This window comes from Struthio camelus, chromosome 2 (assembly GCF_040807025.1).
Source record: "Struthio camelus isolate bStrCam1 chromosome 2, bStrCam1.hap1, whole genome shotgun sequence".
Taxonomy (NCBI): domain Eukaryota; kingdom Metazoa; phylum Chordata; class Aves; order Struthioniformes; family Struthionidae; genus Struthio; species Struthio camelus.
In genome coordinates this window covers 163,719,368-163,732,247 of record NC_090943.1, presented here as the reverse complement: position 1 = coordinate 163,732,247, position 12,880 = coordinate 163,719,368, and the positions used below count along the sequence as shown (strand labels likewise).

General features: G+C 38.4%; 1 protein-coding gene across 16 annotated transcripts in view; it reads right to left on the bottom strand.

The window, feature by feature from the left end:
• The window catches only part of EFR3A (EFR3 homolog A), an 89,226-nt gene that overhangs the window by 68,698 nt on the left and 7,648 nt on the right, over positions 1–12,880 (bottom strand). For 5 of the 16 annotated variants that reach the window (XM_068933331.1, XM_068933333.1, XM_068933335.1 and 2 more), the window contains exons 3-4: positions 8,209–8,299; positions 7,822–7,883 (exon numbers count right to left, since the gene is read on the bottom strand). The exons of 5 other annotated variants lie outside the window; for them this stretch is intronic. Coding sequence is in view for 6 of the 11 variants with exons in the window: in XM_068933321.1 (XP_068789422.1) it covers positions 8,209–8,221 (13 nt within the window). In the remaining 5 variants the exon portion in view is untranslated. Of the gene's footprint in view, positions 1–7,821; positions 7,884–8,208; positions 8,300–11,133; positions 11,209–12,180; positions 12,263–12,880 lie in introns of all 16 variants that reach the window. 6 more of the 16 variants (XM_068933325.1, XM_068933320.1, XM_068933324.1 and 3 more) reach the window with 3 other exon arrangements.

Sequence of the window (12,880 nt, the reverse complement as noted above, 5' to 3'; positions counted from 1 at the left end):
CTATTAATGACAATGCACAAAGCTTTCAGTAAGAAGCAGGGGAAAAAAAAATCTAGCCACATAAGCCTTACCACTAAGCTTCTTCAATATTCATTTCAGACCATTAGCAATTAAAACAAATCCCCAGAGAAGATATCATCTTTAGGAAGGTGCTTTTTAAAGACTTTTAATCCATTAAAAAGAAGTGTTCCATTACATCAAGTTCTCCAGTTGCATTATTTTTCACAAGTCCCATTGCCTGCAGTTTTTCCGTGCTATCTGTTCTTTTTCCTGCTTTCTCCTACCTTTGTTATTATTTTCATATGGTAACTGTGTTTTACTTGCTCATTTCTGTTCTTTTGCACGTCACCTCCTCCTTTCCTACTCTTGAGACAGCATCAGGGCTCTCTATTTTTAATACATTATTAAGAATATCTAAAAATATTCTAGTTCTAGTGAGAGAAGCTCGCAGACACATCACGCATTTTGCTTCTTAGTTCTTTGTCCTTACTTATTCCCACGTCGTGTTGGCCGTAACAAGGTCATTTACTTCTATCACTAAAGGAACACAAAAAGGAAGTTTCATTATTATGCTTTACGTCATCCCTAACTTTTCATTTTAACTGGAGCTCTTTTCAGTCTCATGTTTTGAAAGCTCTTCGTTAACAGTAATTTTTAAGTCCTTAGGCACTACATGCACCCCTTCAATTATATATTCAGCCCTAAATAATGCACAGGCCCTCCTTCTCACTACCGGCTGCAACCATAATACCAAGTTTTAGCTAGCTTCCCAGTCATCAGCACAATTTCCCATTCATTTTATACCACTCAAATTAGTTCAGTCCCTGCAGCTTGCCCCTATTTACTTTACCACCCCTTCCCTTCGATAGCCAGGTGAGTTCCACATCTTTAGCAAACATACAGTGACAAGTTACAAAAACATGACTAACTTAGAACAGAAATTACATTTACTATTCCAAGGACCTTAAGAATTGACCTCACATTTCGTAAGTCTCAAATTGATTTATGGAAGTTTAAAAATAAGAAAGTGTATGCGTGTATATATATATATATATATATATACACATATACGTAAACACACACACACACGCATATATACACACACACAGGGTTATAAATATATACCTATTGTGAAGGAACCTTTGCACAAGAACTCATCAACAAGCCAACAAATCCTTTTTTATTCTGCATCCTGCGTCCCAGGGTCAGTACAGGACAACCCAGAGGAGAATCTACCCCTCCAGCATCCCCACTCCTGCTCCAGAAAAGATAGCTGAGAAGATACATCCAAGTACATCTCTGTGACCCCTCCCCATCATAGCTGATAGCAACAACCCTCTGTGCTGCCACTCAGCACTGCGATGCAGGTAAAAAAAAAAACAAAACTGATTTTCTTTATTGAGCTGAGAGGGTGGAAGGGTATTTGGGGACCAAATGGTCAGCTAAAAGGCATTCTTCCAGGACCAAGGAAGATTTCTTCTACGGAGTAACTCACTAGCTTAGAAACTACCTTGCCCAGCCCTCACCCTGCGTGTCTTGTTCAGTCCCAGTGACCCAAGTAAACTGTGCCACGGTAACGTAATCCATCGGGGCTTCTGCGCTAAGGACAGAGTGCAGGCCTCCTCCTCTTCACGTGCAGCAGTTTACAGGCTGACGCCATGGTGATGGTGCTGTACACCGTAACACTACAGATCCCACCTCTGTCCCATGAACACTTTTCCATTCATCTACGGCATATCAGCTGTCCTCAGGACAAGGACCAGCTCCAGTAATGGTGGGACCACATCCTCCTCCCCAAGTCACGTTCTCATACACACTCACTACCCGCAAAGGTACAGGACCTCAGTCAGACACTGCAGCTGAGCCGTGGTGCTACAATCATTCTTTCGAGACCTCCCTCAGACACGCAGCTCCCTCCACAGGTATCCTCATGACAACTGTCACTTCAGTATCAGTAAGCTGGCAGTCGGCAGTAAGATTCAGTAAAGAAGTATTTTCATTCCCACTTTCAGTAGACAGCTCACAGTCAGGAAATGAATTGTAGGTGATAAGTCCAGAGAAGGAGGGGAAAAAAAGGGGGAGGGGGAAGGGAGAGGGAGGGCTACATGATGATACCTCCACTTCTAAATGAATATTGAGTTCATGGCAAGCTATTTCTAAATCAGTACAAGATCAGGTTACAGCCAGGCTTTCAGACTAAAAAAGAGAGGGAGGGGAAAGAGAGGGCGCTACCCCTTTAAAGGTGACCAAGCTTGGTATGGCAGATGGAAGTCAAGCTCTCTGTAGGCTCAAGAGCTTTACATGGAGGAGCATAGGGTACTTTCTGTGACTGCCTAAACAGTCACAGCGGGACTCCTGCAAAGTTAAAAGTTAAGATATGGTACGTCAATGGTCCAGTAGGTTGGAAGGGTGCAGCTACTCTTCCCACAGACTATTTCAGCCAGAAACTTGAGCATGAATACAACAAAACCAATCCCCTTTCCTTTCCCTTTCACTGTGTGTTTTCACAGAAAGGAAATTCTTGTAGGTCCTGGAGGACAGCAAGCTCATACCCCTGCTCCTCTAGCCCGTAACAAGGACCTGACATCTAAACACGTTACCTTATTCCACTCAGTCCATTCCTGGACATACAGTTGGAGCTCTCTGTGATGGTCACGGACACAAATTCCATTGTAGATATCCTGACCACTTGCAGACAATGAAGTCCTTCAAAACTAGTCTTTACTATCCCAGGCTAGACTGAAAGGCTCACATGCATCCTCACAGAGCTTACACAGGGCAGAGCAGGTATTCAGTTTGGACCACAGTAGGAATATCTTACATCAGTAAGTGATAACTCCAAAGACGACAAAGGCTGGAAATTGGTCACTTACTCACATGACAAGGAAGGCTCCTACTCCTCCTAAAGGCTTGTAGCTGATAAACACGTTCACCGCCCTCCAAGCTGAGGAGGAGCTGGGCATGGCTTTACATCAAGCATTTGAGCCAAGAGACCCCGCACCACGCAGGAGCACGGGAGAAAGCAGCAAGTGACTGACTCCCTGTTGCAGAGGACAGGGGCATCCATCTGCTGACCTGACCTCCTGTCTAGGGAGTTTTGCTGTTTGCAGGGGGCCAGATCCAGGACAACGTGGAAAGACTGACAAAGCTTGTCCACCCCTTCGACTCTTACCCCCTGCTGCTCTTCCTCACGAGTACCAACGATACTGCTAAGGGCTACCTGGAACGTATCAAACGTGACTACAGAGCTCTGTGGGGTGGTTGTCAGGGGTTAGTGGGGCCCAGGTGGTCTTCTCCTCAGTCCTCCCAGCGCAGGGGAAGGATGGGAGGATGAGTAGATAGATACTAATTGGCTGCACAGCTGGGATTGGCAACAGGGTTCTGGTTTCTATGACCGTGGGACTCTGAATATTGGCATCTGCTTGAGAGAGATAGGATCCACCTCACTAAATGGGGCGTACACATCTTTGCCAACATGCTGGCCAACCCAGTAAGGAGGACTTTCAACTAGGAAAGATGTGAGAACAGGAGAGTTATAGAGATCATGCAATCAGCAAAACAGGGCTCAATAGCAAGTACCTCAAGCATTTGCGTGCAGGCAAGGAAGTGCCTACAGCATCTTTGGAGATATTCAAAAGCCATCTGGACGGAGTCCTGGGCAAAATGCTTTAGGTGACCGTGCTTGAGCGGCGGGTTGGACTAGATGATATCCAGAGGTCTGTTCCAACTTACCATTCTGTGAATGTTTAGGCTATGTGCAAAGGCAACCATCTTGCATTGATATCACAGATACACAAGTTTGCACCCTGACCGTGGTAATAATACAATTAATGGGATCCATCAACGTTGCAGTACAGCCACAAGTCCGAGGGATATAAGTATTACCTGGCATCTCTTACAATACAGACATTCATCCAAACACCATGAGTGATCCTGCCTACGCTTGAAAATAAGGTTTCAGAACACCCCTTCAATCCAAGGCCAGAGTCTCAAAAGAAACTGAAAAGACTCCTGACACCTGGGAAAACTGCCAACATGTCTCCAGAACTACCCTTCTGGTCAACCAAAGTCTGCATAGCAGAGTAGTATCTTTTGCCATTTCTAAAACTGTAGCTCCCCTACGCCAAGCAAAAGACTGAACAGTGTCAAAAGCTACCTCCTTCTGGGAGTCCTGAAGGCCAATGGCACAGCTGATTTTGTTAATACTACACACTTGCACTATTTGAAGACAGCATGAAGGACGGCACTGGGAGACTTTGACCATCAGCTGCCCGAGAGAAGATATGTGCACTTCAAACCAGTTAGCAACTGGTCATCAAGAGTCCAGGTTTGCAAGACCTCTTAGGGCAATAACTACCTGAAATTTCATGCATGCGAAATCTGAATGTGGTGAGATGTCAAGAAGTTTCATGACCTTTACTTTACTTGTTTTTCCAAGTTCTAAAGACAGCGTGGCTTCATGAGACCAAGCTTGTTTTCTTGGCCCAGAACCCCTGGCAAACTATGGACAAGACCAGCTGCAGTGGCAAGAAGCTCACCCTGCTTTCATTCAAGGAGCTTTGCACTAAAAACACAAGCAAATAGAACTTCATGTGACAAATTTTAATATTAATAATTTAATACAGATATTAAAGATAAATGTTACACTAAGTCATTCCAAGTTAATCTCAATTATAAAATATCCTTGCAATTGTTAACTTTTCCCATTAGTCCTAAAAAGTGCCCCCAGGTTGGAGTCAAGTGTCAAGAATAACTGAAAAGTAGCTGTTACGAGGTTCTGAATTGTCTTATCCTCTCCAAAAAGGAGTATACCTAGGGGTAGAACATATGCCTTGAGGACTCAATCCAGAATCATATAGCCCAGCTAACTAAAAAGCAGTTCCTCCATTCTGCTATTTCTCATCAGTCACAGGTACAAAGTATGTACAGGCAGCTGATCCCTCTGCTGTGCATCTTCAGTACCTAATGGCTCTGCCCCTTTTCTGCTCCCACCAGACTGAACTGTTCAGTCTAGAAGACTGACAGGTGGATCATTATATACAAAGAAATAGTTACATATACACAAATTGTTAATCATCTACTCTCAGGCGTCTCATTAGTTTTCCGTAGATACTAGACAGAACATCGTGGGCACACAGATTCATCGTCTCCTACAGCAATCCAAGCACTCTTACCCAAACACTGCTACTCCTCACCATTCACAATTCCAACACCAAAATCAGTTTACAAAAGCAACATTCTGGCAGTTCTGAAGAACTTTGAACTCATGTCTAAAGAAATATTAACGCTGACTTTGAATGTAGCACATTTGTTACCAACTACTGTCAGTAACAGCTTAAAACCCAGGGAGTGTGTATGGGAGGGGAATATACAGAAAGTTTTGGGTCCAGCTTGCACTGCATTTGTAAGAATATACAAAAATTCTGTCACCTCAGTGACGTCAGACACAGTTCTTAACTATAATAACTATTCATATTTCATAACATATGAAGCTTACAAATTAGGTGTTGGCATCTTAAAGTCCCTTCCCAACCTTGAAACAGTTATGCTCCAGTTTGTAGCAAGTGGGCGAATTTGTTTTAACCACAGAGATAATTCGGTATTTCTTAGAACTACAGAAAGAACCCATACAATGTCTCTGAAGATTTATCTTCAGATTTTTAGTTTTTGCATCACATTTTCCTTACATACTGACAGCTTAAAAAAAAAAAAAAAAAAAAGAAAAAGGACAAAGTACTGATTTAGTACGGTGACATAGCTGAAATTGAAATTCTGAGATAAGAGCTAGAGTAAGCATTCTTGAAACACTATTAAAGACTTTGGGAGCCCATTTCAAGGCTAAGCACAGTCCTCAAACAGTAAAATACTTGAACATGTCCAGGTACAGTTTAGATACACAGTTGTGACCCTTCCCCACCCTCCCCTTTTTTGTTCTGAAATAACAGTAAAAAAACTTAAGTTCTTTAACAGGTCTCAAGCTAGGCATCAAAAGCAAGATTAAGTCACAGAGGTGCCAATTATTTTGGAAAATCTTGAGGCCTAAAATTCTACTCAGGTTTCACTTAGCATACAAAAACATGTTATAGCCCTGTGAGCTTTGCAATATCCACAACATGGCTTCAGTGATAAAGCAATCATTGTTTCAAACTTAATCCGCAGATGATCTAAAACAGGAAAGCCCCATCAGCATTAATACAAACACACATAAAACCTCAGAATGAAAAAAGTGATTTGTTATGCAAGATTGCCTAAAGCCCAATTCCTCTATTCCTTATAATCCCCTCTTTAGCTTCAATGTTTCACAGCAACTGTTAAAAGCGTGTAAAGATACAAATTTTGAAAACTATGAGCATTAGAAAATTAGAGAAATGAACAGTCACAGAATATAGATTTAAATTATCTACAGCAAAGTAAATCCTGCAAGTTTGGCCTAGAATTTAACTTTCACAGGAAAAAAGAATTAACATTTTCTCTTGGACCCGACACAATTAAAGATCACTTTGGAAAGAATTAAGCTATTAGAAGAAGAGTTGGGCTGTTGCTCTTACAGATTCGATACATGGATAGAAATATCAGTTTAGGGCTCTTCCAATTGTTCTATTACTTGGACAAGTTATTTCTGTTAGTTTTATAGTTAGGATGAAGCACACAATAAAAAGGTATTGCAACAATAGACCTGACTCAAGCTGAGACATTCCTATCCGCCTTCTCATTCATGCCCAACTATAACGGGATTAATACTGCTAGGAACTCTTGCCCTGTAGGCATAGAGACTGAAGTATTCTGGTCTGCTAAATCCAGTTTAATGATGGGGGGAAAAACATTTACTAAATCTCTCCTGATTTACATATCTAAAGAAATTATTACATTTAAAATAACCGACACAGGAACAAGATGAAAAACTGACTGTGTTTAGAGGCCATGATGCTCCTCACTTTTGTTCTTTCTACTATGATACAAATCCTTTATTTCTTTTTTAGCAAAATTTAAAAATAACTGAAGTAAACATCTATTTTGAAATCAAATGTTTACCTTTTCTCACATAATTGTTGGGGAATTTGCTCATTTTTACAGATGATATTAATTCTTACTCTAGTCCACCATGTTTCTAGTCCAGAAAAATGATTAAATATTTCAAAGAATTCACAGTTCTTAAATACAAAATACTAGCACTTCAGAAGTTTATATTTCACGAGCTCTGCTATTTGCACATATGAATTATCAAAGGCTAGAGAGTTCTTTCATTATCATGAGACATCTTTTACTATGAAGAACATAGTAGTCTGACTACTTCAATATTCACTCTACAAAAAAATATAAGTTCCTCAAGAGAAATGCAAATATTTCATAAATAGATTTAACTAATTTGTCTTTATGTATTGCAGTTAAGTAAGTTAAAAAATTTCCTAATTTACAAATGCTTGACCTGCCAGTCTTACGATTCTCAAATACATCTGTGCAAGAAAAGGACTGTATAACTGTTTGTGTACTTATTTCCAAATATAACATTTTCTCTGTGTTGAAAAAGTTTCATATTGACCTATTTCTGGGTACCAAAAGATTTGCATTCTTTCAAGCAACTGGGTTACTAGTAAGAGTCACAGGTCATTCCCTTTAAGACATTAGCAACAACAACAAACATAGAATTTGCTACTCCACTCTATTAATGATAACTCCAGAAACATAGAGCAGAGCAGAACTTTGGCTATTCAGCCAACCACCTTTAAAACAACAAAATCCTTCACTGTTCACCTTTGGACATAATCATCAACTGAAATCTCCATGCTATTAGATGACGAAAAATCTCATCCATCTACTTACCCCAATTTTCTACTCATTCCTGTCTAATTCCTGTGTGAATTTATCCTGAATGACGTGACTTTCTGGAAATGAAATAGCACTTATCAAAAGCCAAGAGCCAGGCAGAAAATTAACTTCTATCTGCAGTAATTCACAAGACACCTTTTTTTTTTTTTTTTTTTTTTCCCCCCCAATCACTGGCCGCTGTAGTATAGTGGGGAAGGGAAAGACTGACCACGTAACAGGCAGGCTAAAGCATTTTTAAAAGCACAGTTAACCCCAGTTATTCCACAGAGACATGCATTTAATTACATGGTGGAAAACTTGTCCCCTCCCAAATCAATTCCTTTGTTGTCATGCACTAAAAAATAGGGCACTCGCATGCATAATCAGCATGAACCTTCTTACCCTTTCGTCCCATGACTGAGAAATCAATAACAAACAATGTGGCACATGAAGGTTAATCGACTGATAGGAAAACCCGGTTGCAAAGCAATTTCTGTAAATAACAATGATAGCAGTATTTCAATAAAAATTGAAAAGATACTATTAAGCTACGTTTTAGTATTCACTAAAGTGTATGTATAGCTTAACAGCACTTAATTCTGTTCATATTTGAGCCTTTAAGTTTTGTTCCAAAGTATCTGATTTCCTAAACAGTTATATGTCCGGATTGTGCACGCGTATAAATGACATCAGCTGAAGAAATATACTTTTCAGTGTTTTGTCTGTTGCTTGTCAAAACAAACAAGACAAAATTGTTCATTTCTTGGCTATACTGAAGCGTGCTGCAAAGCAAATGAGAGACTATTGCAGTTTATGGGAAGAATGTTGTTTGTGTAAGTTATTTGCAATGTGTTACTGCATGTGACTTCCACCTTCTGTGGAGTCGCTCCTAACACTAACTTCCCCAAGTGGGGTGTGCATGATGCATACACAAAGAGCACTAACTGCTAAAGAAAGCAACAAAACAAGCACCTACTGCAAATTAACAAATCTAAATGAAACCCTGACAATTCATTAGAAAATATGGAGGCAGTCACCTCTTTGGCACACAAAGTTGATTACAGTATCATGAGCAAAATGAATAGAGCTACAAAGCACAATTTACCTGCTAAAAGTTCATGCTTTTTTTTTTTCTTTCCTAGCTTAATCAAAGCATATATTAAGATGAGTTCTTATTTTCTCTTCTCAGTAGAGAAAAGACAACATCTAAGAATTAGGTGTAAAATGTGTACCTAATACTTTAAATATGCAAAAGCTTAATTGTGTATTATTATGCAAAGAATCCATTATATAAAGTGTTTGACTTTGTAATCAAAATACAGTAGTTACAGATATTCTGAGCTTTCCTTCACTGACTGAAAGATCTCTGCTTAGATCAGCTCAGTGAACGGTAAACTGCCAAATGCAGCCCAAACCATGACCTTCCCTTAGCAGCTGTTTTAAAAGTTCGCAGGTTGGCTTGATTAGTAATTCAAAAAAAAAAAAAAAAAAAAAGAGCGAGTAGGGGAGGACTTAGGTTAAGAGCTTCCACTGACAGACAACATAGGGCTCCCACTGTCTGTAATCCTCTTTGAGATTAGAGCCAAGTATCATATAATGATTTGAGATATTCCCCCACGTAACTCTTCACTAATAACAAAAATGCACTTTGCATAGCATTATATTTATTTTAACACTGTATTCTAAGTAACCAACAATGGTGATCAGAAAACTGATAAGCTTCCTAATGCACATAAAATGAATTAAAGCAATTATGAAAAACACTTCATTAAGCGAGAGTGCCCTATTTGTGGCTTTAAAGCATCAGGGGTACTTGAAAAAATATATTCAATATAAAGAAAAAGTCTGCTAGACAGAAAACAAGGAGAAAGCTTTTTTAGAGCTATGACTTAATTTTTTTGCTAAAAATTATTTAAGGCATTAATGCCTTAAATATTTGTACAGGCAGAGTTAGGACTATATCTCCAACCACCATGGTATTTTAAAACTGTATTTCAAGGGAAATAAAACTTTTCTTCTCACAAGCAATCCTGATAACACTTATGATACACAGAACCAAAACTAAAACTGCAAAAGGTAAACAATTCTGAATTTCCCTAAATTGCTGTTGGAGAAAGAACTCAAAACTAAGTGATTATCTGCCTCTTAAAATGAGTTAAGCATCCACTCATCTTTCAATAAATTCCAAGTGCTATTTTCTTCCTTATGCTTGACAAGAAGTTCTTTTTAATAAAGGGATGTTACTTAAGTGTAATTTTAAAGGATTTTTAAAAAGAGTGTCTTTTTTAAAGTATTAGAAGACAGCTGACAAAGTTGAGTCTTCTGCTTTATAATAATAGGCATTCTGTCACTGAATTATGACTTTCCTTTGATAAGATTTTCAAAGTAAAAAGGGAAACAGTAAAAAAGAAGAGGAAAAAAGAATTTGTTTAGCCCTAAGTTTTGGAGTCTTACTGTCATTGAGCCCTCCCAGACACACACACACCTTCAAACCAAACATCCCTCCAGAGAGCGAGGCAGACAGAGAAGACTAAAAAAAAAAAAAACTTGTCAAATACTAACAAACAGCCACAAAGACTATGAACTAACTAAACTGGAAGCAATAAGCTCCAAGAATAAAAGGAAAAAAAAAAAAAAAAAAAGATAACCACTCCCACTCCATTCAACTTTTCTGCCTTCTAGTTACTTTCACGTCACACAAACTATGGAAACTACCGGTACACCTCAAGCACAGGCTTGCAGTCACTGCAAAAATGACTAGTAAAAAGCTATATGGTATTTGGAAAGCTGAGGCAACAAAATTTTACACAGTTTAAGTATACTGCTTGCCCAGATTGCTTCAGCATTCTGAAGTTACCAAAAAAGTGACTTCACTGTAGCCAAGAACATGCCAAACGGTGGAAAATCTTCCACATAACAGGCATATCTGTTACCGCAGATCAAGGGATCTCTTACTAACTGACAAATATTTGACAAAATATTATAGGAGATTTTCATATTACTAACTTTGCAATACTATTAATTCATGGTAAGAATGTAGACAAGTTACATCGGTCAGACTGGAGGGTATATGACATTTTAATATATTCCCTTATTTATATTTATTTGTTTTGATTTGCATGTTTCAGTGGCACATGAAGGGCCTGCCAATCACCAGCTAACATCAGTTTAGCATAGCAATCATTATTAACAAAACTTTGAAAATGAAAGATACAATTTAAGTGAATTCAAGGAATAAATAAGAATATAAATCATTTAAATTAACATTCATATATATAGCTACTGCCAATAAAGTAGCTTATTATAGCATGCAGCTTTCTTTCTTACCTATGTCACTGGCAATTTTTCCAAACCAAGCAGGTTTGTTTTAGCATAAAATCTGCCTTTAAGTCAAACAGTTAACTGAAGTCAAGGAAATAAAGAAGTTAAGTAGGTTAGCTGTTTCTGGAGGAAAAAAAAAAATTTTCTTAACCATAGTGTTCTCAACATTTTCATCCAAATGCGACTGACAAAAAGCCAAAGGAAAGCTGTTTAATAATAAGTTAATAACGTTAATAAGTTAAATGTAATATGAAAAATGAACTCATCTGTACAAGCTGCTTGATTAGGGAAATAAATACAGCACACACTTGTGATGGAGAAAAACACATACTACATTTACTGCAAAGGTTATCCAATTGCAAGATTTTCCCATCTGCAAAGACTTTTTTTTTTTTTTGGTAAATAACAAAAGTACTAACCCATCTCTTAATCAAAGGTTTCTTCATACCGATATAAGCCACACCTAGATCAGCTAATAAAATAACTTTAGTTCAAACCAATTTACCTCTACTATTTTATAACACCAGTGAGAAAACACATTTATCTTCTTAACATTTCACAACTTGCAACTTTCAAGTTCAGATTAAGATGGCAAGTCTGTACGCGTTTCTTGCAGCAACGCCCATGTTATTTGCACATGAGGAACTGTATGTAAAGTCACAGTTCTAAGGACTATTGGGAAAATCATTGCTTTGGCAAGCTCGCTACAACTGCTGCAGCGGTTGTATACCAGTACATCTTCACTGCAGAATAAATGTCAATGTAAATGACCTATCATGTCCAGTCAAAACCAAGGACTTTTAGCATCTCAAAATTAAGAGAATACATTGGAAATTTTGTCGTTATGGACCAAGTATTACTGTAATAAGACTAAAACCTTCACATTAGTTCATTAACTACACCAATACTGCTGCTTCCCCATATTCCCCTCCTCATATTCTCAAGTGGGATTAATAAACAGTAGTATAAGAACTATGATATTCCAATAGGTAACAAACAACTACTGCAAGGATCAATACACATTACTGAGATAAGGTTAAGCAAGAACATTACCTTTGGTTAACTGCCCATGCTTGCCTCTCACAAGCCAATTCCTCTCTTTTCCTCTCTTGATAACACATCCCAACTCTGACTGCTGTGGACCACATGACTAACGTTTAGACCGCTAACATTAAGAGAGATTTAAAGTGCACTGTACTACATACATTTCACATGCAGTAATTTCAAGATTGACTTCTAAAACATCTCTAAAAATTCAGTTCTGGATGACTAATAAAGCCTTTCTGTCCAGTCTTTTCCATAACACCAATATCTTGGCTTTCCCTGACTTTCCAAACCACTACTTTTATATCTAGACATTTGTAAACTACTATGTTAGAAAAAGAGGTAAAAAGATTTGAAGGAACCAACAGAGACTCAAGAAAGCAGGTGGGACAAACTATTCTACGTCAGTAGAACTCATTCTAGTATGATGGAAAATATTTTTGGAAATTATTTCACTCCAACAGCCACTTCTACACACTACTCTAAAAGATGCTCAATGCATTTGTAAACATGTGGGATGTGCGAGTTCCATGGAGTTTGGGGAAGAACTGTACTAACAAGTGAGCTGTTCAGATTTCAAGGACAAATAATTTAAAACTTCAGACTAACACACTACACTAACAAGCTATGTTTCCTCAATATGCTCTGAAAGGAATCCCTTGGCATCTCTAGAGAAGCTTAAATTAGGAGACAGAGGTTTTCCCTTCCA